At 39.2% G+C, this 27,558-nt stretch overlaps 1 protein-coding gene across 5 annotated transcripts in view; it reads right to left on the minus strand.

Annotated features, from left to right (window-relative positions):
- TCP11L2 (t-complex 11 like 2) overlaps positions 1-27,558 on the minus strand; it is a 44,849-nt gene that overhangs the window by 4,254 nt on the left and 13,037 nt on the right. For all 5 annotated transcript variants that reach the window (XM_037845644.1, XM_037845641.1, XM_037845642.1 and 2 more), the window contains 7 exons: positions 26,348-26,483; positions 22,649-22,769; positions 21,421-21,641; positions 19,441-19,577; positions 5,839-6,026; positions 5,452-5,633; positions 2,460-2,632 (listed from right to left, as the gene is read on the minus strand). In XM_037845644.1, coding sequence (XP_037701572.1) covers positions 2,460-2,632; positions 5,452-5,633; positions 5,839-6,026; positions 19,441-19,577; positions 21,421-21,641; positions 22,649-22,769; positions 26,348-26,445 — 1,120 coding nt within the window. In that variant the 5' untranslated portion in view covers positions 26,446-26,483. The remainder of the gene's footprint in view (positions 1-2,459; positions 2,633-5,451; positions 5,634-5,838; positions 6,027-19,440; positions 19,578-21,420; positions 21,642-22,648; positions 22,770-26,347; positions 26,484-27,558) is intronic.

Genomic DNA, 27,558 nt, shown 5'->3' on the forward strand with positions numbered 1-27,558 from the left:
AACACTGGTTGAGCCCTTCTTATGTCCCAGGGATCTCTCCAGGCAGACAATTAAGAGTTAACTCTGCACCAAATTTCTCTTTAGACTGGATGCTTGACTCTCTTGGGCCTAGGTCTATTTTCATCACAGACATGGTCCAAGCTCTTTCCCACAAGACTGTTTAAAGAATGAAACCCTTTCAAGATTGTTATTACGCCAAGTGGTTTTGTCTCCTCTGCAGACAAGTCAGATTTTAGGCCAAGACTAAAGTGACAAAAGCGTTTGTTAGTTAGGAAAAGCCAAATGGGTTCCCTGCCAAAGGCGTGCTCTTGGCTTCCAGGGTTGAAGGGGAGCCGCTGAAGTGAGTCACTCAAGGTTGCTAGGGCAACAATACTTCGAATGAGGTTTAAAAAAAGGCTGCTTTCAATTTGCAAAAGGACAGGAAAATTGGCCTAGAGAGAGTAGGGTGGACAAAAGTTGCTTTACCAGATTTTAACAGGCCACCTTGGGGTGGGGCATGTTCTGGCCCCCAGCTTTCCTTTCCCTTCTGACACTGTGAGTACTTCCTTTATCTAAAGCAAGGGTGCAGGGTACACTCTGACTCTCTGGCTACCTTGCCAACAAGCGGCAGGGCTCCAGCTCTGACTGCAGTGCCAATCAGAGCAGTTCAGCCTATGAGCTCTGGAGTCAGACGGGCTAGGTAAGAATCCCAGTTCAGTTCCAGCTGGTTGTGTGACCTTGGGCAAGGGTTATGTAACCTCTCTACATCTCAGATGCCTCTCCTGTGAAATGGGGATTCACCCACTCCACAAATATTTAATGTCATCGAGGGGCCCCACACGACACAAGGATATAGCAGTGCAGAAACATGTACCCTGACTTCATGCTAGTGGGGATATAGCATGTGGCAGAGACTGTTAGGTAATGTCTCATATCCATTTACCCCCCTTCCTTTCAGGAACCTAATCACCCAGGTATGAACTGGGAGTGTGGCTGTCCAGCTGCAGACCACATGCTGTGAGAACAGATGCATGTCAGCACATAAAGAAATGTTATACAGGGAAGGGCTGTGGTTAAATCGTGTCTGTTACTGTTATCATCTGCTACCTCTCAGCAGCAATCCCTCTTGCGGCCCACAGTGCTGTACAACTCTTTTGGGGCAGGATCCAGACCTGAGCTACTTGTCCCCTGTGTGGTCTGGATTCCCCAGCATTCCAAGTCCCCAGGTTAAGAAGAACTGAAACCACTCGAAAGCCTCAAATACAAATACAATATAAATAAAATGTATTTGCATTCTTAGGGCAGTTAACATTATATTTTGAAAACTTACTTTTTTCCTTCTTTCTAATCTTTATTCCTCACTGTCTGTAGGAGACATTTGCTTGTTGCCACACACCACCCTTTCCACCTTATGGCCACAATATCCTGATTTTGTTTGGGGAAAACCATCTTTTCCTTACGCTCTGCACAGTTGTTACGGGTAAACCTGACTCCACCCTGGCTCCAGGAATAGAACACGTCTCAGGCTTAAATTCCTTCCCCTTTGGCCATCATGACTGAATCAAGAATGGGACATGATCTAAAGTCAGCCCAGCTGGAGCCAGAGACTCAATTCTGGGGTTGTTGTTTCAGCAAAAGGGGAGGCAGACTACTTGTTTTTCACTTGACTCAAGCACGGAAAGATGCAGGCTGGAGGTGAAGTCATCTTGCTATCATGAGGGAAGAGTCTGCCTGTGAAGGAAGCCAGCCCAGTGGAAGGCAAAGCTCAGAGATGGAAGATGGGAAACTAGTTCTGGTGATGCAGATTGAGCTGTGGAGCTCTGACTAGCCTGTACCAGCAGCCAGCCCTACTCTTGGTCTTTTCAGTTATACGAGAATGTGAAATCAGTTTTTGCTTACGCTACTTTCGAAGCTTAGATTCTCTGTCACTGGTAACAGAAAAAGTCCTAGCTGATACATTTTCCATTCCCCCAATTCACCAACACAGTTTGAAACTGATATTCTTCCAAAAAAGTACAAAAAAGCCTACTCATTATGCCTCCCAGTTTCACAGGTTTTTAACTCTTTGTCTCTTTAAGATTGATTAGGAAAGGAGCTCAGCTCCCTTAGGCTTGCTCACAGCAGAACCAGTATGTACTTTCTGTGGGTATACTGCCAGCTGGTTTGAATTGTTTTGTTTATATGCTATCGATTTAGAATGTTAAAACATTACTGGCAGCATTATGTTATTTTTTCATACAACTTGTTAGTTGAATAGTAAGATTGAAGGCCCCTGAAACATGCCACAACTCCACTACGTATACACAGAAACAATGAGTCCCAGACCTTTGAAATTCTTCAAATTTTCAATATTTATCCTCCAAAGGAGGCAGGTAATATGTTTAAGATTAAAATTTAACTGACATTTAACATTAGACAAAACCAGCAAGTAAAAGCAAATTGGAAATGAAGCAGAAACCAATAAAAACATGAGGACCCACCAATCAAGCATGAGATAGGATTATCCTCCTCTTCGATGCCTGAAAACTGACCTACAAGATTAGCTTGAACCTCAGCATTTAATGTGGATAAACCTCTTTCCATTAGGGTCTTGTTAACCTCAACACAAGTCTGAACACCAATCGAATTCAGGACTTCCTTCAAGTTAAATGTCCTACAATAAAACATAAAACAAGTTTCCATTAGGGACAGTTTTTGTTCATCAGGTTTTAAATAATATATGTATATATACTTGTTTCAAATGTCTACCAATTTTCTTTTATACAGATAATAATCACTTCTATTAGTATGAATTAAGAAAATAAAAACTCCCAACCACCAATTCTCATACATTGCAGATTTTCAAATGCTTAAAACTACTCAGTGGTTTAGGTAGAGTTTAAATAGGAAAGCAGAGGCAGAAAAATGTGGTCCCTGAAAAGAAGTGTGAAACCCTATTTATATATAGGGCTTTTAGAAAGGGAAAGAAAATACCTATTCACTTCTTAAAACAAACCCCTTGGTCTGAGTGAATTCATTCATGGATTTTTTCAGTTTCCAAAATTTTTTCAATTTCCAAAATTGTGGTAGAATCAAGTTATTAATCTGTGCCTGAGTAGCAAATCTATAATACCCATCAAAAACAAGACAGGAAGATTTTCAGAAGACAATTCTATAAAGACAATTTTCCTAGTACCCTTTATTCATCACAACCAAGGATAAGAAGCTCCCTTCCATTATTGCTTTCAAGTAACTGATAAACAATCCCAAACAGAAAGTCCAGGAAATAGCAAAAAGCAATTAGGGGTGGGTTATTTAATAGGTAAGGAAAAAGAGGTATTTTAGAAAGGGGAACTGTTGGTGTCACACTATTGGGAAATGATTTATACAGAGAGAGTCTTTAAGATAACTATGCAAAATGGGAAGTAAAGGATGAGAGAAGAGCCCAATGAAAGGAGGCTTTGCCATGCAGAGAGTTAGAGCATGAACTGTGGTGCCATGTTATCCTGGGTTCCAATCCTGACTACCACTTAGCAAATTCTGACATTCCACTTGCTATGCCACTATATTAGCTCTTAGATTGTTAGGCACATAATAAATGCTTAATGAGAAGAAGAAAAAGACAAAAACTATTTATCACCATTATGATCATTCACAGCAATAATAAATAAATCCTTGGTGTCCTGCCTTGACTGGAATTTGTCCCAAATCCACACAGGACCTGTCTTACAAGGGTGGATTATCTGTGGCAAAATTTTAGCCTACTGATTTTTTATCCATTGAAAGGTACTGCCCTATTTCCTCTTGCTTTTTATCAGTGAGTTCTTACACTAAAGGAAAAATTAATTTCAGCATAAGCCATGGTTTCCTATTCACAATAAAGAAGGTAAACTCTTGCTAGTTTTAAAAATAATTTACCCAACCAAATATAAATGACATCTTGGTTTTCTGACTATCTGGATTACCTGCTGTTTAATATTATGAATGCTATCATCTAAACCATCCATAATGAGGACAACTGAAAATTGACTGTATTCATTTCCTAACACAGGAGAAAAAATTAAACAAAACAATAAAACCACCAGATAGGCAGAACAACTAAAAAGCAGATGCTCTAACAACTGATAGTTACTAATAGCTCATGTTTATCGAGCACTTAGTATATGCTAGATACCTGTGCTAAGTGCTTCACAGAAATTATCGTAAGTTCTAACAACTCCACGGTAGGTACAAATATTATGCTCTTTCTACAAAAGAAGGAAATTAGGGTCAGAGTGATTCAGGAATTTGTTTAAGCATATATAGCAATTCGGTAGCAGAATTGACCTGAAAGCCGCTTTGCTGTATGTTTCCTATTTATAATTAAGCAGCACTGAGTGTTCATTAAAGGCGTATTAAATAAATGTTTCTGGAAAGTAATGGTTTCAGTGTGGGAAAATACTAAGGTAAGGCTGGCAGCAAAATCCAAGAAGGTTTCTTTTCACTGTAGGCCATGGTACTGGATGTGAAATAAATGAGCCTGTAGGTTAGCCTCGAGAGAGAGAGTCGGAAGAGGGCTCAGGCCTTGGTTTGCCCTTTTTGTGCTGTGCGGCCCAAGGCGAACCCTTTTCTCCCTCTGAGCTTCCTTTCAAAATAAGAACCTTGGACTCTGTAACTACTTGGGCTCCTTCTGTCACTTAATATTCTAGGATTCTATCAAGTTATTTATGTGCACTCTAGTAATGAGTGGGGAGGGGGAGATGGGTGCATGTCCCCACAGTGACAGGAGTAAAGAGGACATGCCCCCAAAAACACCGGAAAGGGGAACTAGCAGGAGGAGCTGACCTGTATAAAACCCGTGGAAACATCTGGCCATTGACAAAAATCAGGAATTTTCCACCTGGGACAGGATTTCCAATAGGATGATCTAAATGCAAAATCTAAATGGGATTCTACTATTCAATGAAGGTATGATACTGGGAAATGAATTTAGCAAAAACAAAACCTTCACTGGACTTGTGTAACATCTCTGAATGACAGAGATGCCATCACTTTTAAAGACTTCAGAAGCAGGCTGGATCTGTGAAGCTAGTAAAGAAAGGATTTCACTGCAGAAAAATGATGGAGTCAGAACAATTTAACTTGGAAAGCCCTCTTTGATAGAGCATTCTAACGATCAAACTCAGTGGGTTTCCATTTTAGGATTTGTTTGTTTGTTTTGTTTTATTTTGTTTTTTTTTTTTGTCAAAGAAGAGCTCTAGCTTACACCCATCATAAATGGTAACACTGCACTCACCCTGGCACTTGTCATGGGAGAGACCTCTCCCTTCCTATGAAAGGACACTTAAGCATTCAGAGATATTAAAAGAAATTCTAGGAAAAAAAGGTATAAAAAAGCTTCTCTAAAGTACTGTCCTGAATATCACATCCAGATGTCCACGATTATTCATATTTTCTGAAACACATGTAGAGCCTTAATAAAAGGAGGAGCACATACAAACATTAGGAACTTACTCTTTGTTCATGCCTTCAAGTAGAACAGCTGAAATCCTTTTTAACCTGTTTGCAAGCTCAGGTAGGCCTTCTGTAATAGCACCCACCATGTTGTTGGTAATTAGGGACAGGCAGGCAATAATTTTCAATTGATTCAGTTTTTCTGTCAGTTCCTGAAGACGTGCTCCATCTGTCATGAGTGTCTAGCATATTTATTTAAGATGTAAAAATAGAAAGGGAAGCTCAATACCATGAAAATGTAAAATAAACAATGTTATATCCAAACTCCCATTTTTATCTGATTTCAGTAAAGTCATTAACTACATGCAACAGAGAGACCAATTGATTCACAGAATTTAAGAATTAAGATATTGGAAGACTTGGGGGAAGAAAAAAAAAATCACTCACCTCTGGTAATTCTTTTTTCTGGTAATCCCACTGTAATAGTTTCAAGTAACTGTTATTTAGCACCAATGTAGGGCTCAGACTTGGTTTGGAACTACTTTCAGCCCCAGGAGTTAAAGCGGTCTCAGAAAGAGAAAGTAATTCTTCATTCACAGATTCTTTTATCCATTCTGTAGTTTGATCAAGAGCACCTAAAAGTGAAAGGTCCACATATTTGTCCTATTGATCGCTTCATTTGTTCATTCTACAGGAGAGATGCCATGTTAGGTGCTGGGCACACACGAATGAAATGACATAGCTACACCCCTCAAGAAGCCTGTAGTCCGGAGGGAGACAGACACGTATGGTATAGCAATTATAACAGAACACAACGAATATAAGTAGGCCCAGTGGGAGTGCAGGGAGCAGAGGTTGTCCAGGAAAGTGACACTTGAAGGTAAAAAGCAGAGAGAGGAAAGGGCTGGCATTCCAGGCAAAAGGAATCATCCATACAAAGACCCTGAAAAGTTCGAGAATATGACACATTCTAGATGCTACAAGCAAAGTTGTTTTGCTGGTCCATAAGGTACAAGGGGCAGTAGCAGGTGGAGCAGATGGGGAGATGGGACCCGGCTCATGAATGGCTTTGTGTTTTGGCCAGAGAAGGTATTTTGATTAAAGACATTATTAAATGTTTTTGTGTTCTGGACTACTCAGAGTTTCTGATTACAGCTATGCCTCTCTCAAGAGGTTTGCATGCACATGGTCACAAACAATTTTCATTTTATCTTACCAGATTCATGGATACATGGTTACAAACACCAGCTATGGGGAATGGAACCTTTGCATAATGTTTTTCAACATGGAAGTGAGATGACCAGATAAGTAGGTTAGAAAACCACTCTGAAAGGAGGACTGGATTGGTTGGAGGACAGGAGGTTGCTGCAGTTGTCCAGGCAAGAAAGTGAATGAACGAAGGCAATGGATGTAGGGGAGGGGGGTGAGGTAGAAGTGAGAAATATTTTGGCAGATCATCCAAAGTCTTAGTGATCACCTAGACTAGGAAATCAGAAAGAAGGATTCTAAGATGACTCTCAGATTTCCAACTTGGAAAGCTAAATGGATGATTGTGCCATCTGCCATGATATGAAAAACAGGCTAGAGGGGCCCTGAAATAAATCCTTTCCCTGACCTTTCTAAGGCCACCACCAATCTCCTTCTTGGCTGTCCAATCTAATAAACTTTTTTATTTTTTTTTAACATCTCTGTAGCACCTGACCCTCTGAGTACATCTCCTTTGAAACTCTTCCTTTTCTTGGTTTCTGTGACTCCACTCTCTCCTATTTTCTTCTAGCTGTCCTTCTCTGTCTCACATCTGGGATCCTCTTCCTCTGCCAGGTCCTTAAATGTCGATGTTTCTTAGGGCTCTGTCCAGTCTGCCTTGATTTGTTATTCTTCAATCTCAATTTGGACCATCTTATTTATTTCCATGATTTCCAATTCCATCCATACCCCAAAAGGCTCCCAAATCTAAATCTCCAGACCTCACCTCTCTCCTGAACTTTTGATTTTCTCATTTGTAAAAAATGCTGGGCAAGTGGGAGGAAAGTCACCAAATGCTGAGCTAGGAGGATATACCTGGTAGCCTCCTGCCACACAGTGTTTCCATCATACAGATACAACAGACATAAATCTCAAGACCCTGGGTAATAGTAAATTAATAAGGAAATGATGAGTTTGGGGCATTTATTTACCTTTGCTTTTTTTTCTGTTTTGTTTTCATTGTACATGTTTTTATAGAGATTTAATAATTTCACACAATAAAATGCTCATTTCTTAAGTTTGGTAAGTTTTGACCATTAAATACACCTGTACAATTACCACCCAAAACAAGACATAGACCATTACTATCACCCCAGAAAGTTCCCTTGTCTCCCTTTCCAATCAATTTATACCCCCAACTACTTTTTGGCTTCTATCATCATGGATTAGTTTTGCCTCTAGAACTTCATATAAATGGACTCATACAGTGCACAGCATAATGTTTTTGAGATATATCCATGTTGTCCCATGTTTTCAGTCCATTCTTATTTTGAGGGGCTTTTTTATAACTTATTTTTAAATAGTTTAAGACTCATGAAAAATAGTACAGAGTTCCTGTGTGTCCTTCCTCCAGCTTCTCCCAATGATAATACCTCCCCAAACCATAGAACATTGTCAAAATCAGGAAACTGATACTGATACAATACTATTAACTCAGCTGCAGACTTTATTAAGATTTCATGAGTTTTTAGATTGTAATCTTTTTTTGGGAGGTGGTGGTGTATAGTTCTATGAAATTTTATTACACATATAGATTCACATAAACATCACCACAATCAGGATACTAAACTATTTCATTACCATAATAAAAACTCCCCTGTACCACCCCTTCATAGTCACACCCTCACCCCAACACCTACCCCTGGCAACCACTGATGTATTATCCGTCACTATAATTTTGTCTCTTTGAATATGTTATATAAGTGGAATCATATACCATGTAACCCTATGATACTGGCTTTTTCTTCACACAGCATAATGCCCTTGAGATTCATCTAAGTTGCCATATATATCAATAGTCTGTTCCTCTTTATTGCTAAGTAGTATTCTATGGTATGGATATACCACAGTTTATTGACTCACTGTTGAAAGACATATGGGTTGTTTCTAGTTTTTATTACAGATAAAGCTGCTATGAACATTTGTGTATAGGCTTTTATATGAATGTAAGTTCATATTTCTCTGCGGTAATTACTTAGGACTGCGATTGCTAGATTATATGCTAAGCATATGTTTAACTTTATAAGAAACTGCCAGACTGTTCTCTAGAGTTTTATCTTTGTTTTAATATAACTTATTTAATTGTAGGTTTATTTAATTGTAAGTTTATATAAAATTGGTCTTGTTTATAAGCCCACAAAATTCCTGAAAAATTTAGCAGATGGCATCCAAGCCAGTGCCCATTTCTAAAATTATCTGTCAAACAAAACCCAATATAAGCAGGCAGAGAAGTACTTTCCATTTATTCCTTGAAATTTATTTGACAAGAAAGTATATGCAACTTGCAGTGCAGAAAGTCTGATCAGCAACAGATTGTTCTACAGTAGAGTTTAGTAAGCAATACAGGAAATAGGGAAGCAACTTGACTGTGAAGTCAAATTTGCTTTACAGATGAATGAATCTGAATGAAGTGCATCCAACCTGTGACTAAGAACTCGTGTTATAACCTGGCAAACACACACGGTATGGTGCAGTGATTGGGAGTGTGACCTCCGAGCCAGGCAGCGTCAACATCATGTCCAGCTTTAACTACTCGCTAGTTGTATGCCTTGGGCAAGTTACTCAATGTCTCCTCAGTTTCCTCGTCTGTAAATTGGAGGTAATAATAATACCTTCCAGCAGTTGTTGTGAGTACACAGCAAATTAATACATGTAAAACATTTAGAACCACTCCTGGCACACAGGAAATGCAAAAAGTGTTAGCAAGTATTATATTAACTCAACTCCTTAAAAACACATTGTAAAAGGGGGGTTATTGTCTCCATTTGTATTTAATTTAGGAGGTCCTAGTTAGGTTTTCTATCTGCCACACCACAGCTACGTTATTGTTTTAAGGTGCCTCGGAGAGTGGTCCCATGACATGAAAAGAGCAGGTAGGCTGAACAGTGAGTTAAGACTGGCATTTTAAAGAACCTGGCTTTAAAAAAAAAAAAAAAAGGACCCAGTCAGTGTGCTAGCTTAAGGGAGTATAAGCTCAGCAGATCTTAAAGAAAATCCACTGTTTTAAAGAAGTTGCACCTAGAAAGTATACAGAAATTGCAAATCTAGTTTACCCAAAATGAACACTAGTATTTGGCAAGGGCTATTCCAGAAGGGAAGATGGGAGAAGGAAGGGAGGAAATCACCGAACTCGGATCTCATACTTAATTTAATGTTAAAGAATGTGTGATAATGTTCAGTTAGGTTGTTCTTTCACTTTAAAACAAGTTTATTTATCAAGTTCAACTCTTCTGCATTAAATATATGCATAAATGGAAATTAGGTTTTATATTTGAATTTATTTCATTTCTAAGCATAAGGACCTTAAATATTATTGTTATTGTTGTTCTTTTTATTATTAGGGGGTACCTAAAAATTAGAATTTCTGTTGAGAAACAACAAAACCACAGAAATGCTCCAAAAGATGCCTCTGCAAATGCTTCACAAAAAGCCCGCTCCCAATAATGGAAAGGGGGCGAGAGGAGGGAGGCCCGACCATCGGCCATGACCAGCTGAAATGAGACTGCTTCCAAACAAGAAACAATCCTGAGGGCCCAGCTGCCACAAGATTTCCTTGTTTATTGAAGCCCAAATCTCCTGGAGCATGAAGATATTTCTTGGGGCCATTAAGATATGGATTCATTCCCATTCTTTACTGACAACAACAGGGTGTCCCAATTTCGGCACTATTGACATTTTGGACTAGATAATTGTGCCGGCTGACCCATGCACTGTAGGATGTTTAGCAGCATCCTTGTTCTGTACCCACTACATGCCAGTAGTACACTCCCACACAGCCGGGACACCAAAAATGTCTCCAGCATTGTCAAATGGCCCCTGGGGGTAAATCATCTCCATATGAGAACTGTTGCCTTAGATCGTAATTAATATTTACTTTTGTTCACAGGTATTTCTTCCAATTGTGAATAAAATGTCTCACATCACAAATAAAATTTGACATACTAAAGTCTATTCTAGAAAGATTAAAGTTTGGAGGCAAGATTTCACTACTGGGCTGTCTGCCTTAGGACAAAATTCACTTTATTCTAGTTTAGACCCAGTTCCATGATTTCCTACTAGAAACCAGTTGCTTTTTATGCCATATTTCTTATAAAGTTATGCATTTGATAGAATTTATAAGGTGGTTATTGCTAAGAAATGCAGACAGGACACAGGTGCAGATTTTTTAAAAAAAAAAAGAGTCAGAAAGAGGAAAGAAAAAAAAAGTTACACTGAAATTCTTCCTCAGACTCAGCATTTGATTGGGGGTAATTTATGAGTAGCTCTGTTTACAGTCACACTACAGCAATTTCACTACTTAAACTAGAATTTCACTACTCAGTCAAAAATGTTACGCTTGGTTTGCTAGTTTTGTTTATAAAGATGTAAAGACTTTCAGTCTTTTATTTAAAAGACATCCAACAGAGAGAGAGCGAGCGAGAGGGAGGGAGGGATGGAGAGAGGAAATCATCATGGATATAATTACAATGTGGCAGTAATAAGCATTTATACTGCAAGCTTAGTCATTTACAGCTGTCACATTTAAAAGCCCACTTAGTTATCTAGAACAAAAGTAACAGTGTGGCATAGTGGTTCTCAATCCTGGCTGATTTTAGAATCACCTGGGGAGCTTTTAAAAGGGGGGGAAAAAAACGATCCTGGGCACCACTCCCAGAGATTCTGATTTAATCAGTCTGAGGTGGGGCTCAGGTGTCTGTGTTTAAACACCCCAGGTGGTTCTAACATGTAATCAGAATTGAGTTTGGTAAAATAGAAAAGGCACATTTAGAGCCGACCAACGGCTTTTCTTTAGGGGGATCTGCTGAGATTTCGCCTCCACAAGCTATCACATTGATTGGTTACATGGCTCCAAAAGCCAGGTCACCCCATGAGGCACCTGTAGCCTATATTTTTCAAATTAACAGTAAGAGCCTCTCCATTGGCTCATTTATTCAACAATAACTCATGAGCAACTATGTGCCAGATACTGTACCAAGTGCTGGGGATCCATTGATGAACAAACAAGGTCTCTGCACTCAAGATGCTACTCAAGTAGGGGAAAGAAACAAAATAATGAGCAATGGCAGTACAGAATGATAGGTGCATTTATCTAAGAACTTCCCAGGAGCAGTTGAGGCCCAAGAATGCCACCCCCCAATTCCCTTCCCCACCAATCCACGCACCCAATTTCCTTCCAGTGAGGTTTGCCTGATCCCCTGAAACTACCTTTGGTTGTCTAAATCCAAGTCCTGCCAGTCCTTAGTGAACCAGCCCAAATCCCTCTTCCTCTGGGAAGCCTTTCTTGATTATATGGATCCATCCTGATCCCTACCGTCTCAGAACACCCACCTGTGAACTTTTGATCTGGCTGTTATTTCTTTCATACAGCCAAACTGAAAAATAGCTTCTCTCTTTTTATTGTCTTTAAACATTTCATGTGCCTTTCTTATTGTCATCTCATTAGTGAGATCCCTGAGAGCCTATCTATGACCTTTATCATTTTTTTAAAAAAAATTCTCTTTTCCCTGACTTAATTCACAGCACAATTTGTTAGGTGTGTGAAATGTTTGTCCTGGCAGACCCATTCTGCTTTGGAAACTAACCAGACGTTTTCCCACAGATACCTGTCATATGGAAGGTGCTCAAGAAGTTTCTGTTCTCCATAGTTGGCAGGAGAGTCCTGATACATCTCCATTTTAATTCACCATCTCCAGCGGTAAGTGTGGGCCCGAGGACTGACTCAAATAATCTCTTTCAGATTGACAAATTGATTTGGTCCTTTATGCCTACAGTTATCTCTCCTTCCCTAATATCTCCCAGTAAAATGTTCACTTATATACACAGTCCATTCAAATCAAGTAAAAAGATACAGGGTGTTCTCTGCACACTTTTCCAGTTCATTTTATAAGACCAACTTTGCCCTGATACCACAACCAGGCAAAAGTGTTATGAGAAAAGAATATTACAGAGCAATATCTTTCATGAATATAGATGCAAAAATCCTTAACAAAGTATTAGCAAGACAATAAGATAAAAATAATATACCATGACCAAGAGGAGTTTATCCCAGGACTGCAAGGTTGGTTTAAAATTTGAAAAAAACAAAAACAAAAACAATGTAATTCACCACATTTACATAATGGAGGAGAAAACCATATGATCACTCAATAGATACAGAAAAAACACTTAACCAAATTCAACACATATTCATGAGAAACCTATAGCTCATGTCATACTAAATGGTCAAACAATGAATATTCTCCGCCTAAAATTGGAAGAAAGGCAAAGATGCCCTCTCATGACTTCTATTCAACATTTGACTGCAGGTCCTAGCCAGCGCAATAAGATAAGAACAAGAAATAAAAGATACACAGATTAGAAAGAAGTGAAACAGTGTTTACAGGCAATATGATTGTATATATAGAAAATTCTAAGGAATCCCCCAAAACGTACTAGAATTAATATGTGAATTAAGCAAGGTCACAGGATGCAAGGTCAATATATTCAAAAACAAATTCTATTTCTATATACTAGAGAATAAAAATTTTACAACATACCTTTTATAATAGCATCAAAAACATAAAATACATGTGAATAAATTTAACAAAATAAATGCAAGACTGTATGCTGAAAACTACAAGACATTGCTGAGTTAAATTAAAGAATATTTAAATGGAGATACAAAGTTCATAGATCGGAAGACTCAATATTATTAAGATGTAAATTCAACATTCTCCCAATCAACATCCCAACAGGCTTTTTACAGAATCTGAGAAGCTAATTAAAAAATTTATATTCATACGACCTAAAATAGCCAAAACAATTTTGAAAAAGAACAAAGTTGGAGGACTCACACTCCCTGATTTTAAGACTTAGCTTCAGTAATCAAGAATAAAAGTAGATATGTAGATCAACGGTATAGCATAAAGGGTCCAATAAAGAGGAGTAAAGTACTGACACTTGCTACAACATGGGTGAACCCTGAAACATGGTATGTGAAAGAAGCCAGACATAAAAGGCCACATATGTATAATTCCATTTATATGAAATGTTCAGAACAGACAAATCCATAGAGACAGAAAGTAGATGAGTGGCTTCCAGGGGCTGAAAGGAGGGGAGAATGGGAAGTGACTGCCAATAGGTACAGAGTTTCTTCTTGGGGACTTAAAAATGTTCGGGAATTAGATACTAGTGATGGTTGCATAACCTGGTGACTATACTAAAAAACCACTGAAATTTACACTTTAAAAAAGTGAATTTTATAGTATGTCAATTATATCTTAATAAAGTAATTATTTTAAAAGAATAAAGAGTCCATCAACAAATGATGCTGGAATTGGATATATGTAAGGAAAAATACAAACTCTGAAAGATATTACCTTGAAATAGGTCATGGAGCTAAATGTAAGAGTTAAAAGTACAAAATTGAATAACTTCTAGAAGGAAACAAAGGAAAAAAATCTTCATGACCTTGGGGTATGCAAATATTTTAGAGACAGATCATGAAAAGCCATAAAAGACAAATCTGATAATTTGGATGAATCTCAAAAAACGTATATTGAGTGAACAAAGCTAGACAGAAAAGTGAAATTATATTTTGATTCCATTTAATATGAACTTCTAAAATAGGCAAAACTAATCTACAGTGATAAAATTATATCTGCGGTTACCTTCGTAGGGAGAAGTTGATTGTAAAGGGGCATGAAAATACTTCATGGAATGACAGAAATGTTTTATACCTTGTTTGAAGTGACAATTACGTGGCATATTTATTTGACAAAATTCATAGAACTATATACTTAAAATGGATACATTTAACTATATGTACAGTATACCTGAATATATTTTTGTAAGTGGCCAACTAAGCTGCTGAATCTAAGATAAAATTCAGGAAACTCAGGCTGAAGTTACATAGAGTTTTATAAACACTAAGCATACATAAATATTTACACTATGTAAAATCTATTGATTATGGTCTTTAGTGCTACAAAGATTCAGGTCAGGGTAATTTTCTGTGAAATCTGCCTGTTTAGTATGAACAATTTAGTCTTTGATACTATTCCCATCTCTCCTGACTTCTAATATGGAGTTTTAAGCATGAAATCTGAGTGACCTCTAAAAAAGACAATGACTCTACATGCTGGATTTTGGGGATGGCCAGGCCAGTTCTTGTCTCGGATATTCTGAGCAGGCACCACTTACACAGACTACAACAAGAATGGTTAAGAATATAACATGAATGGGACCCCCTGAAGTTGTGCAAGCTCTAGATGGCCCCCCAATTTTCAAAATTCTGGAGAGTGAATACTTTCATACCAAGTGCTCCAATTTTCAGTTAAAAGAATATAGACCCCTTCTGCACGACATCTCTTTTTTGCCTAACAACACCTGACCCCATTCTTTTGGTAATGATTTTCTTTGAGAAACTATTTCTCCCTCATTCTGTGTTTTCTTTTGTGTATCAATTTAGAGGTCTGGCCTTCCTGGCCAGGGGTGGACCTAGCTGAGTCATATGCCCCTCACTCTCCTTCTCGGAGCTCTGAAGAAGGGTCACTAGAGCACTCACTGATGGCCCACATTTGAATTACACACTAACCCTCCTGAAAATGGAGCCCAGAAGCTTTCCCTTGGTTTTCCTACCCAGAGTCCAAATGCTCTCCTTATTTCTGGCCTTGCTAAGGCCAGAATTTTCCTTCAATTCTGTGAACTACCCCCTACTTTGAATTCACATCCTTTTTCACTAAGTGAAAAGAATTAGTTTCTATTGTTTGCAATATTATAACCCAGTTGACAATAAAGAAATAAAACCAAAATAAAATAGCACAAGCAGAAGCTTGGTTTAATCCAGACTTAGATTTGGGAGGCCTGGCTTCCAGTCCCAGCCCCACTAAGCGGCCAACTAAGCCACTGAATCTGAGATAAAACTTAGGAAACTCAGGCTGAAGTTACATAGAGTTTCATAACTAGCTACTAGGCCTGGCTTCCAGTCCCAGCCCCACTAAGCGGCCAACTAAGCCACTGAATCTGAGATAAAACTTAGGAAACTCAGGCTGAAGTTACATAGAGTTTCATAACTAGCTACTAAGAGTAGCTGTGAGACTCTGACTTTGAGCCAGTCATTGCAAAGCATCAATTTCACCTTCATTAAAATGTTCCATAAATATTTCCCAAATGCCTTATGTGCGAGGCACAGATAATCATAAAGCAGCTTGATATATTTTTGAAAAAATATTTAAGTTCTACAGAATTGTTGAAAGAATCACATGAAATGAAGTTCATGAAAATATTTTATCAGATATAAGATAACTGTATAAATAAATAAAACTCTTTCTGTATGGGTAACTTAAAAATTACTTATGGTCTGAACCTAGGGGTAATCTGTTATCCTTTCCACAGGTAATTTAGTTGTTGGATCTACTGTGGTTACTTTGTTGATGATTAGTACATACAAACAATTATTGCCTAAGGCTTTCTGCGTGAATTTCAAATAAGGCAATTACATAAAATCTCTCCTTAGGCAAAATAAAATATTTTCCCAGAGTCAAATCAGAAGTCCTAAGTACTTCTCTTAGAATTATTTTATAAAAATTTTATGCATGCAAAAATCCAACAACACTTTTGTCCTTCTGTGTGACAGTGTGAGGCTCTTATTTTGATATTAGGACACGGTGACCGACTTTGGGCAGGATGACTAGAGGATATAATTAACAGCTGACATACACTCTGCTTCCTGCTCTCTTGGTTTCTCTGGGAACATATTTAGAGCTGGGAAAATGCACAGCTAGATTTATTTTATTCTTAACTCTCTAGAAAAATCAAGACTTTGTGAAAGACACAAATGAATTACAGGTCACCAAGCCTGGGTTTTAAGGAGAGAAACAAATAATTTGAGATGAACAAAACTAATCAAACCCTGTACTAAAGAATTTGCTGAAGATTCCAAGCTATCTTGATTTAAGACATGGACACATTTGCACTTATGTGTATACACACACACATGCACAGGCACACAAGTGAAACTAACCCCTAAATTTCAGGAAAATGCTGCTAAGAACATTGTTATTATAATTCAGGTTTCAGATTTAGGTTCTATGTGGGGGTCTACTTCCCTCAATTCTTTTCCTGTAGAGCTAAAACAAAATAGCCTTGAAGTCATAAAATTTTTGTTGTAAAAGGATCCTTAGAAGTCTATTAGCTAGTCATATCTGCTCCCCAATGCCAGAGTTCCCTCTGCAATATCCCTCACAGACAGTCAATACCTTCTTTGAAGAGGGGCAACTTAGCACAGTGGGTACATCACATGCTTTGCGGCAGAGGCACATCTGGGTTAGCCAAGGTCTGTCATGTACTAGAGGTAACCTAGGGCAAGTCACTTAACCTCATTTTCCTCATTTGTACATAAGGAATGCTGACAGCACCAGCCTCATAGGGCTATTGTGAGGCTTGAAAAACCTAATTAATGTAGAGTGTGTGACACATAACAAGAAGTTTTTAAAATGTTAGCTTGTAATAGGGAAGCCCATTTCACCATTAAAACTGCTCCAACTGCCAGGAAGGTCAAAACTTGCTGCCTGCTACTTCCTCCCACAGGTCCTAGTCTGCCCTATAGAGCCTAAACAAAGCCTTCAATTTGTTAGCAAGCGGGGAGGGGGGTGCTTGCAGCCCACCTGGGACTCCCTATTGTCAAGCAGAACATGTCCAGCTTCCCTGACTGTTCCTTGTGTGGCCCTCCATGATCGATGCCCTGACCCTTGGAAGTACTCCAGCCTGCTGGAGTTTCTCTGAAAGTGGCACCCATTTGCTCTGCTTACATAAGGCTATAGTTCTGCCCATTTTGACAGAGATTCCCAGTCCACTGGGATGGTGGGCGGGGACATCACCTAACTCAGCCTTAGAGTGCAGGGACCAGCGTCAGGGGTTCGTCAGTGAGGAACCCAGGGGCAACATCTGGCATCTCGCTTTCGTCACTGGAGAAATGAAGAGTGTAAGAGTACCTACCTCGCTGGGTAACTGTGAGGATCAGATGAGGTAATACTTTCTCTATTCCCATTCTTCCTTGACCCCCTCCTCCAGTCTAACTTTAACGCCTGCCAGTACCCTGAAGTTGCTCTCGTCAGTGTTACTAACGATCCTCATGCAGGCAAATCCTATGGTCAATCCTTGGCCTTCATCTTTCTTGAAGCTCAGCAGCACTTGTCACAGCTGATCATGCCTTCCTTCTCCAAACACTTTCTTCTCCTGTCTTTCAGGACACCAGCCTCTCCTGGCTTTCTTCCTACCTCCCTAGCTGAACCTTCACAATCTCCATTGCTGGATCCTCCTCCTTTTCTGAACCTCTTGAGATACAAGAGTCCCAAGTCAGTCCTCTTCAGTACACACTCCATAGGTAATACTGTAGAGCCAGACTGCTTGGGGGAGGCACAGCTCTATACCTTACAAGTTGTGCCACAGAGACAAGTGATTTATCCTCCCAGTGCCTGCTACTTCATCTGTACTGTAAAATGGTATGTCTGTGTGTAATACTCTAAAGTAGTCACAAAAATTAAATCAGTTAATACAGGTAAAGTGCTTAGAACATAGTAAGCACTTTATAAGTGTTAGCACTATCCAGTCCCATGGCTTCAGAATCTATAACTACACTTATGATTCCCAAATTTATGTCTACAGTTCCTAGCAGTCCCCTAACTCTAGTCTCTTACATCCAGCTGCCTACTTGACATCTTCACATTGATGTCGAACAAGGATCTCAAAGTTCATATATCCAAAAATGAACCTTTGATCCATATTATCACCCAACCTGCTTTCCCCTGCTGTTCCCCATTTGCCCCATTCCTTGAGCAAACAACTTAGAGGTATCCTCAACTCCTCTCTTTCTCCCCTCATCCAACCTGTCAGCAAATCTTGTTCCTTTACCTTCAAATTACATCCAGAATCTGATTGTTTCTCACTACTTCCACCACTACCACCCTGAACCAAGCCACCATCATTTTTTTTCTGAACTGTGCTGCCACCTAATTGTTCTCCCTGTTTCCCTCTTTGCTCTCGTATAACCTGTTCCCTACTCAAGAGCCAGAGTATTCTTTAATAATGAAAATCAGATGCTCCAGTGACTTCCCATCACACTGAGAATGAAATTTAAATTCCTCTGAATTGCCAACAAGACTGTATGTGACGTGCCTTTGCCTACCTCTCGGCCTCATCTCCTACCACTCACCCCCTTGCTTTTCCAACCCCAGCTGCACTTTGAACATTGCAAACAAGTTTCTGCTTCAGTGCCTTTGCACCTGCAGCTCCCTTTTGGCTAGAATCTTCTTTGCTCAGATTTTCACATGCCCCCTCCCTCAGTTCTTTAAGAACTGTGCTTAAATATTACCTGTTAGAGAGGCCTTTCTAGCCCCTCTGTATCTGAAAAGCCCAGCCCCCTACTTTCACCACTTCCCTATCACTGCCTGTCCGTTTATCCTTATTTTATTCTTATAGATGACAATATATGTTTGTCTATTTGTCATGCCTACTAGAATGTCTGTTCCAAGGGCAGAGCAACTTTATTTTGTTCTGTTTACTACAGAATCCACAGCTCCTAAACAGTTCCTGGCACACAGCATGTGCTCAATAAATATTTTTTGAATTAATGAAAAAATGAATCATGCTTAGCACAGTTCCAGGCACAGAGTAAACAGCTGTAAGTTTGTGATGTCAATTTTAGAAGGTATAAAAATGTTTAACAGAGAGGCAAAAATTATTTAGTGATACTACTTAAGATGTCAAACATAAAAATATATTTTCACCCACTTTCAACATAAACATACATTATATTGTACTTACCTGGAGTTTCTTCTAAAATCTCCTGGAATTTGGTTCGCTCATAATCCACCAACTGGCGCTGAAGATGCGGTCTAAGACTCCTAATTGTAAAATTGACCATGTCCATTTTCATGAGGTCCAGGACATGAAATATTTGTCTAAAAATTTTAGAATTAAAATGGTTAGAGAGGTTATCAGAAATTAGGGTGAAATCTATTAATTGTTATATATTTTACATCCTAGAAAAGATAAACAGTCTCAAAATGTGTTTGAGATTCCAATTGCCATTTGGCAAGATCACTTTTTGTAGAAGGTCAAACGTACACATTCCAAATGTATTCTACAGATATCAAGAGTGTTTACTTTAGCAGATATCCATTATCTGCTAAATATCATCTCCAGCTGATCTATTATAACCAGTTATAAACTGATCGAAAGATAGTAAAAACATAAACAATGAATATTTACAAGGAGACAATAAAGATTCAAGAAGGAATTTTCATTTCAAATCCCCTGGAGTTTTAAGGGGTCTAAACATAGTATATATGGTTTCTATTCTTAAGGGAATTAAAAAAAAAAAAAGGAAGTATGGGACAATGAGGCACAGAGGAAAAATACTTCATTTTATAGTTGGGCAGCCCTGTGCTCCAATCCAGCTTTGCAGCTGGCAAGCTCTGTGGCCATGCACAGAAACCATCTTTCTGAGCCTTAGTTTCTTTACCTGTGAAAGCAGAGGAAAACATCAACCTTGGAGGCATGTTGTGAAGAGTCAATGAGATAATGTAAATAAGTTGCAAGGGGCAGTGTTACTCAGCAGGTGCTCAATAAATGATCAAGATAAACACTACAGATTTGATATCATACATGGGTAACAAGATAATTTAAAGCAAGGATGCTGCAATTAAAGAATTACAATATGCCTGAGCTGAGCACCTTTAAGGTTCTATAAAGCCCTATTTATAGATGGGGAAAGTATGACTTTGAGAGGTTATCAATTTGTCCAAGGCCACAAAGTCAATTACCTGCTACAAACAGACCAGTTTCCTTCTTTACCTTTCCCAAACCATCAATTAAAACTCAATTCTCAAAACAAACAAAACAAAAAACCCATACAAAACCCCTCAATTCTCAGTGTGGCCGTATTCACAAAAGGAGGAGATAAATTTCCCTCAAATAGCAAAAAGTGCTGCAGACTCCTCTTTCCTCTGGGATTCCAAGGAATTTTTTGCCTTCATGGCCAAATTTTAATGAAACCTTATTTTTTCCTGGAAGCTATGGCAGACAGAGATGGCTTGGTGACCACCACAGGTTGTGCTTCCTTTCCACAGCCAGATTTGTGACTGGGAAATGTGTTTCCAGACAGCAACTACGTTGTACAACCCCCTTCAATTTAGTAACTAGTTATATAGTTAATGGAATGTGTCACTTCTGGCTGGAAGTGGTTACACTTCAGGCTCCCCTTCCCTGTGGTCTCTTGCCCATTTACCAGCTGAAGACCTGAGCGGAGCCAGAGATAGGAGTTTGGGTTCCTGAATGACATGTGGAAGGCTGCATGACCGAGAATCCTTGAATCAGACTGTGACACAAGTGAAAACTTTTATTGGTTAAGTCTCTGAGAACTCAGGGTTAATACGTTATAGCAGCTATCATTACCTGAACTAATAAAGGCAGCTTCTGGATTCTTGACTAGATTAGGCCCCCTACTGGAAGCTCAGTTAATACCCTCTACTCCCCCTTTTACAGTACTCACCACAATTGTAATTACTTGTTTGAAATCTCCCCCCCCCCCCCCATTCTCCATTATAAATCCCCTGGGGACGGGGATTATACCTGTCTATTTCATCATGAAAACTCTCTGTACTAAGTAGATGGATGACTTGCTGCTTGCTTCTTTGGTTTTCTTTCTGAGGTAAAGGACTTCTTTGTTCCCCAACCCCCACATTTCCCTTTTGAGTAGACTCAAAGGTACTTTAAGAAAACACAAGTAGCACAAGTGCTAACCTCAGCGTTTCCACGATGTTGCCAGTCGCCTTTAACTCTCTGATGTCGTCATCGCGCACGGGAGCACACAGCTTTCCCATTGTGCTGATGACATAATTGGCCAGGCCATGGATGTCAACAGCACTGTGCTCAGCCTGCTGCCTAATGAGATCTGTGTCCAAAACTTCACAGATCTGGTTGCGAAGTCTGTTGCCACCAGGCGTCAAAAAGGAGAGAAGAATCTGCAGAAGGAAAGGAAAGAAAAATTAACAGCATCATCACATGAATTATGATTCTCCTTTTCCCTTCAATGTCTAGATGACCAAGCTCATTGTCCATATTACAATGTTCTGGATGCCACTGACTGGATAGTGGATCAAAGGAGGACTCCAGTGTTTCGTCTCTAAAAAGAAAGCTCTAACTCCTGAATTAAAGTACCTCCCTGTGGGAAGTTCCTGATACAGTCCAAATGAAAACAACTGGCAAGGAAGCAATAATACTATAAAAAGCACTTTAAAATGTTTACAGATAAACAGTGCAGAGAAGACCAAGTTGTAGCTCATGGCTCCAGAAGAACCCTTTAGAGAAGAACAAATGGAAAAATGCTATGGGTTCCATTAGCACAATACATTATATTTTATGTATAAAATATTTATTAAATATTACATGAGCAACCTATGTATTGAGTATTCAGTACACAGTGGACACTGTACTATATACATAGCAGATTGTTAGGAGCATAGGTTCTGAGCCTCAGTCTTCAGTTCAAATCCCTTTCCACCCCTTACAGATGGGGGATCCTGGGTGAGTCAGGAAATTTGTTTTCTTTATATAAAACAAGAATAGCAAGTGTAATTACCTCACAGGGTTATGCTAAGGAGAAATGAATAATCTAGTGCTTGGCATAGAGCACATGCCCTGTAAATGTTAGCTAGTATAACTTTCATCTCATTGAATTTCTACAACTACCCTGTAAGTACTTTTATCCCCACATTACAGGGAATGAAACCAAAGCTTAAAGAGGGAGGGTCCATAACTGTGCCCATAACTACTTCTCTCTGCTCTAAGAATCACCCTGCACTCCCCTCAACTGCCCCCCTCTCCCAGCTTCCACCCTGCTCCAGGAGGCGCAGGGAAAACCCTTCCCATGAATGAACTTGCTCAGTTTTTCAGAGTCTCTAACACTATTAAGAATATTAAAATCGTCTTTAGAAAAAATTATTAATTACTAAGGACACTATCAACTTGCCTCTCTGATTTCTTCAAACAGTTTGATGGCATGTTCATACTCAGGAGGCTCTGCATTTAGCTCTGACTCCAAGACGTCCCAGAAGGCCTGGTGAACAATGTGCTTCACTCGACCAGCCAAACTATAGGAACGAAACAGAATGATTTTAAAAATAAAAATTATTGTTCCTGATTATACAAGAAACATGCTCATTGTAGAAGATGCAGAAAACAAATTGCCCATAATCTTATTAATCTTGTGACATATTTCACTTGTTCAAGAGTTAAGAGTTCCTGGTATGTAAAACAGTACACATTTTTTCATTTAATATTCTTTATTAAGCATTCCCCCTAAATATTAAAATTGCTTCTTTACTATAGCTTTCAATAACTCCAAAAATTTTGGCCAAAGGATACACCATAATTTACCTAGCTACTGTTCCACACAGATCTTTAGACTTGTTCTAGACTTTTTGGAATTGAACATTTAAGAGATGGCAAAGTTGCTTTTTCCTCAACAGCTGAAGTTGTATGACACAGAATAGAACAGCCTGGCCCCAAGGACACACTTTTGGATGCCTGCCAACTCCACCTTAGCTGGTCCATTTAAAGTTAGCCAGGCAGAACTGCTGAAATTAGGAGCCCTCCTAGCAAGAGCTCACAATAGAATAGGCGGCCACCTTGCTCCACCCTTATGGTAATACCCCAAAATAGATGCCCATTAAAAATACACATTCCTACTGAACTACACCATTTTGCAACAGCTTTTTGTAAAGCACATATTTCCCTGTACTGTAATTATTCACAAGTCACTTTCTCCCCCAGGGCTATATACCTCTCCTGGACAGAGGCCATACCTCCTTTTTCTAGGTACCTGCCATTGTGTTTAGGGTAGTCCCTGGTATATATTAAGAGATCAATGAAGAATGCATGATGAATGAATTAATAATTTTATAGTTAAAGAACAGCACCTAATTTTTTTAAATTAAAGCATAGCACCTAATTTTTCTTTTTAAAGAACAAACAGCTAAGTATAAAGTAATGCTATAAGAGGTGAAAACTAACTTTCTAAGGAGTACAAGTTAGAATTGTTCCTATAACTGCAAACACTATATTCCACTCAGAAACTTAAAACATTAAAATTTATTCCAGTTGCCTGAGGCACTCTGTCCAGCATACATGCCACTTCCAATGTTTGAGGCTCTCTCGAGCAACTACAGAACAATCAGAAAGGCAAATATTGCTGGGATACCCTTGATTTTACAAGCTTCACAGATTTGGCTTGACTGGATCAACAACGAACAAGCTAGAACAATTTTATAGCTCCCTAAGAGATTTCAGAGTTTAAATTTAAGTTTTCCCAAGTAGTGCTACAAGGTACTTAGTTCTTTAATGTTTTGGGGAGATGAGGGCGGGGGATGGGGGGAGATCATGTGAATCATTTAAAAACATTTCTATTGGGTATCAGAAGCCTAACTTATTTTACAAAGTTCTTTCCCCAAAGAAAATATTTGGTAAAATATGAAAATCAGCCATATTTAAAAAAGGAAAAACTTGGCCATTGTGGAGAGTCATCCAAAAGCCAACTGTTAATAATACGCTATATAATTTTTTTTACCAAATGTTAATATGTCTTAATTCTGCATTTTGTTTCTCTTGATCACATTTTCTAGCCATGGCCAAAAACAAAGGGAAGAGGAATTAATATTTCAATAGTATATAAAAATACTTGCATGCTAAGCACTTTTATACCCATGATCTCATTTAATGCACCTGAAGTCAGTACTATAGTCCCCATTTATCACTGGGAAATGTGAGGCTCAGACAAGGACTCAGCAGAGACAGGATTCAAACCCCAGGGTCTATCTGATCCTAAAGGGCCTTTACTCAGCCTGTACCTCAACTTCTTAATTTTAAGTACAGATACCTGCAAATTATCTCTTGTTGTTCTTCATAAAAGATACAAATTCATTTTTATTAGTCAGTCGATAATTGTTTTATTGAGCATCCAGTATGTGCGAGGCCCTGTTTTAGGCACTGGGTATACTGCAGTGAAAAGTCTCTGCCATCAAGAAGCTTATACATCAGCAGGGACAGAAAGGCAAAACAAAACAAACAAAAAAACCCATACATTTAAAAATAAGTAATAAAATTTCAGAGCTCTGAGGCAGACAGAGTAAGACAACATAGACAGTGAAGAAGAGGTGCCGATTTAGCTGAGTGGCTTAAAAAAGCCTAAGGCTTTGAGTTGAGACTCCAAAGGGGAGAAGAGAGCAGCCACATTAAGATCTAGGGAAAAAATGTTCAAAAAGAAGAAACAAGAAGTACAAAGTCCCTGAGAGAGGATCAAGCTTGATGTACTTCGAGATCTGCAAAGAAGCCAGCATGGCTGAAGTACAGCAAGCAGGAAGGAAAGCACTAAGGCACAGGGTTGAAGAAGTAGAGCCTTGCAGGCCATAATAAAGAGTTTGGAATTTCCTAAGTGTAATAGAAAACCAATGAAGGTTTTAAGCAAAGAAATGATCTAATCCGATTTAGAAAAATGCCTCTGGCTACCGAGTGGAGGAGGAGGATGGACTGTAGGGAGTTGAAGATGGAGACGGAGCAGCCAGTTAGGACTGGAATCACCAGGTCAGAGATGATGGTAGCCTAGCCCAGGGGTGTGGCAGGAGAGCTGGAGTGAAGGGCTGGATCATGGGGAAAAGCAGTTACCACAGAAAAGCAAACACACACACCTACTTTGGCTAGTAATCTTAAAAAATATTAATGATTATTATGAACAACACGCTCCAAGAGGATTATCGTCCCCATTTTAAAAGATGGGAAATTATTGTTTATTTTTCTGCTTTAAAACAAACAAAAAAGGGATCAAATGGGATCAAATATTGTGGATTGTTTTAATTGATAGAATGCCTTGAGATTTATAAATGGCACTGTGAGATTGGCCGACTTTGTCTCTAAAGATGATTTATCTGTAGTAATGGGCTCAAGCCTTTTCTCCTCTTTGTCCCAAGGGAGTCATGAGCCACAGGAACCAGAGAGGTTGAGGTTGAATATAAAGATGTGGCCATAGAAGTCCCTGGGGAGTGAGGTTAACCAGGAGGTACCCAGGCAGTTGTGGTTCCTACATCCATAGGCTTCTGTATCACCTATTCTTAACACTTTGGCAGTTTAGCTACATTTATCCTTCATGATCCGAAAACCAGATTTTAATACATCAAATAAACCTACAAATATTTCTTGAGGGCATCTTATATGCCAACACAGTAGGCAACAGGGACAGAGCAGCAAACAGTATAGATACAGTTTAATGGAGCTTTCCATCAAGCGGTAAGATGGAAATCAAACATAAACTTATAAGGGGTCATACCAAAGGTGAGGTATAGGGGGTTACAGGTATCTTTGGCAAGGCGATTTAATATAGTCTAGTGGTTCTGGAATGTCAGGAACAGCTTCCCCCCGGGAAGTGACATTTAAGCTGAGTTCTAAAGATTATGGGTAACAAGTACCCTAGGGGAATTTTTTTTTAAATCAAGTATAAGATCTTGCTTGTTAGAGAATTAAATGTTTACCATTGGTGAATATTATATGAGAACTTCCAGGAATCAGTGTGAATACGTGTGGTTCTGTGTGTATATTTGAGACATACATACACACAAACACACAGATACACACAGAATCTTCAGCAAATATTCATGCACAACAGGTGCCTCTAGGTTACCTGTTCTCAGGGAAGGCATCTTGTTTCAACTGAAAGTTCTCGTTTACAGCAATTTCGTGAGCAAGAGTCATATTTGATAAGTTCCTTGTGGCAGCCATCACTTCGTCAAATGTTACAACCCTGGGAGGGCTTGTTGCTGAAAGAAAACCAAGAGACAGTTAATGTTGTGGAAAAGATGTTGTCATCCAGTGAAGCCTACTGATGCAGGCGGGGTTTAAGTACTTTCAGTGTACGTTCTCAGTGTTTTACAAGTAAGGAGAGTATAACTGAAATAGATGAATTCCTTCTGCTTAATAAGGACTTCAAAAATGTAAGAATTCTTTTGATAGCTTCAATTACTATGTTTGACAAATCTCAAAAGTTTCTGAGACAATCTTACTAATATACGCCTATTAGTGGTAAGTTACAAATTTTTCACTAAATCACATCAGTTTTTATTAGATGTATTATAAGGAAATGGATCACACTATTTTTTATTCTGTAATTCAAAATTCTTATTAATTTACATGCAGTATGAAATAACCGATATTCTAAAATTATAATTTCTAAAAGTATAAACAATATAGCATAATGATTTTGTTCAATTCTAAGTTTTGCCAACAGGTAGTTATCTCTTGACTTCACAGAGGCATAGCTTACCTCCTCACATGGTTGGCCAGAGATGATCAAATGAAATAATTTAAGTAAAGTGTGGAGAGCCGTCTCCCGGGACGGGCATAGCGCATGCGCTGTAAACCTGCTCCAAAGTCCCCCCGCCCATCGAGTGGTGCCAAGATAGCGCCCACATCCTGCTTCCGGCTTCTGATGTATGTAACCACCCGCTGTATTCACCAATCATGCTTGTGTGCGTGGCGTTAGCCCATTGGATACACGCAAGGTTTATAAGAAAGTTCCCGGGCAAAGCTCGGGGAGACAGCCCACAAGGAGCCGTACCTGACGGCCGCATCGAGGTTGTTCTCCCCCGAGGTGTCTCGCCCCGGGTGGAACCTGTAAAGATGATGATTGCCTAGTCTCATTAAAAGTTTATCTGCTTTACCACCGCGAGTCCTGAGTGATCACAAGTGCTCCGGGTAAGACGTTGTCCGCACCCTCTCTCCCCTTATCTCTCTGGTCCCCATCGCCGGCCGACCGAGGACTCGAGGCGGGGCGGAGAGAGCGCCGGACAAGTGGTGGCCCGTACGGGGAACTTCGAACCCGCAACCTCATTTGCG

The sequence above is a fragment of the Choloepus didactylus genome, chromosome 8, assembly GCF_015220235.1.
Source record: "Choloepus didactylus isolate mChoDid1 chromosome 8, mChoDid1.pri, whole genome shotgun sequence".
Taxonomy (NCBI): Eukaryota; Metazoa; Chordata; class Mammalia; order Pilosa; family Megalonychidae; genus Choloepus; species Choloepus didactylus.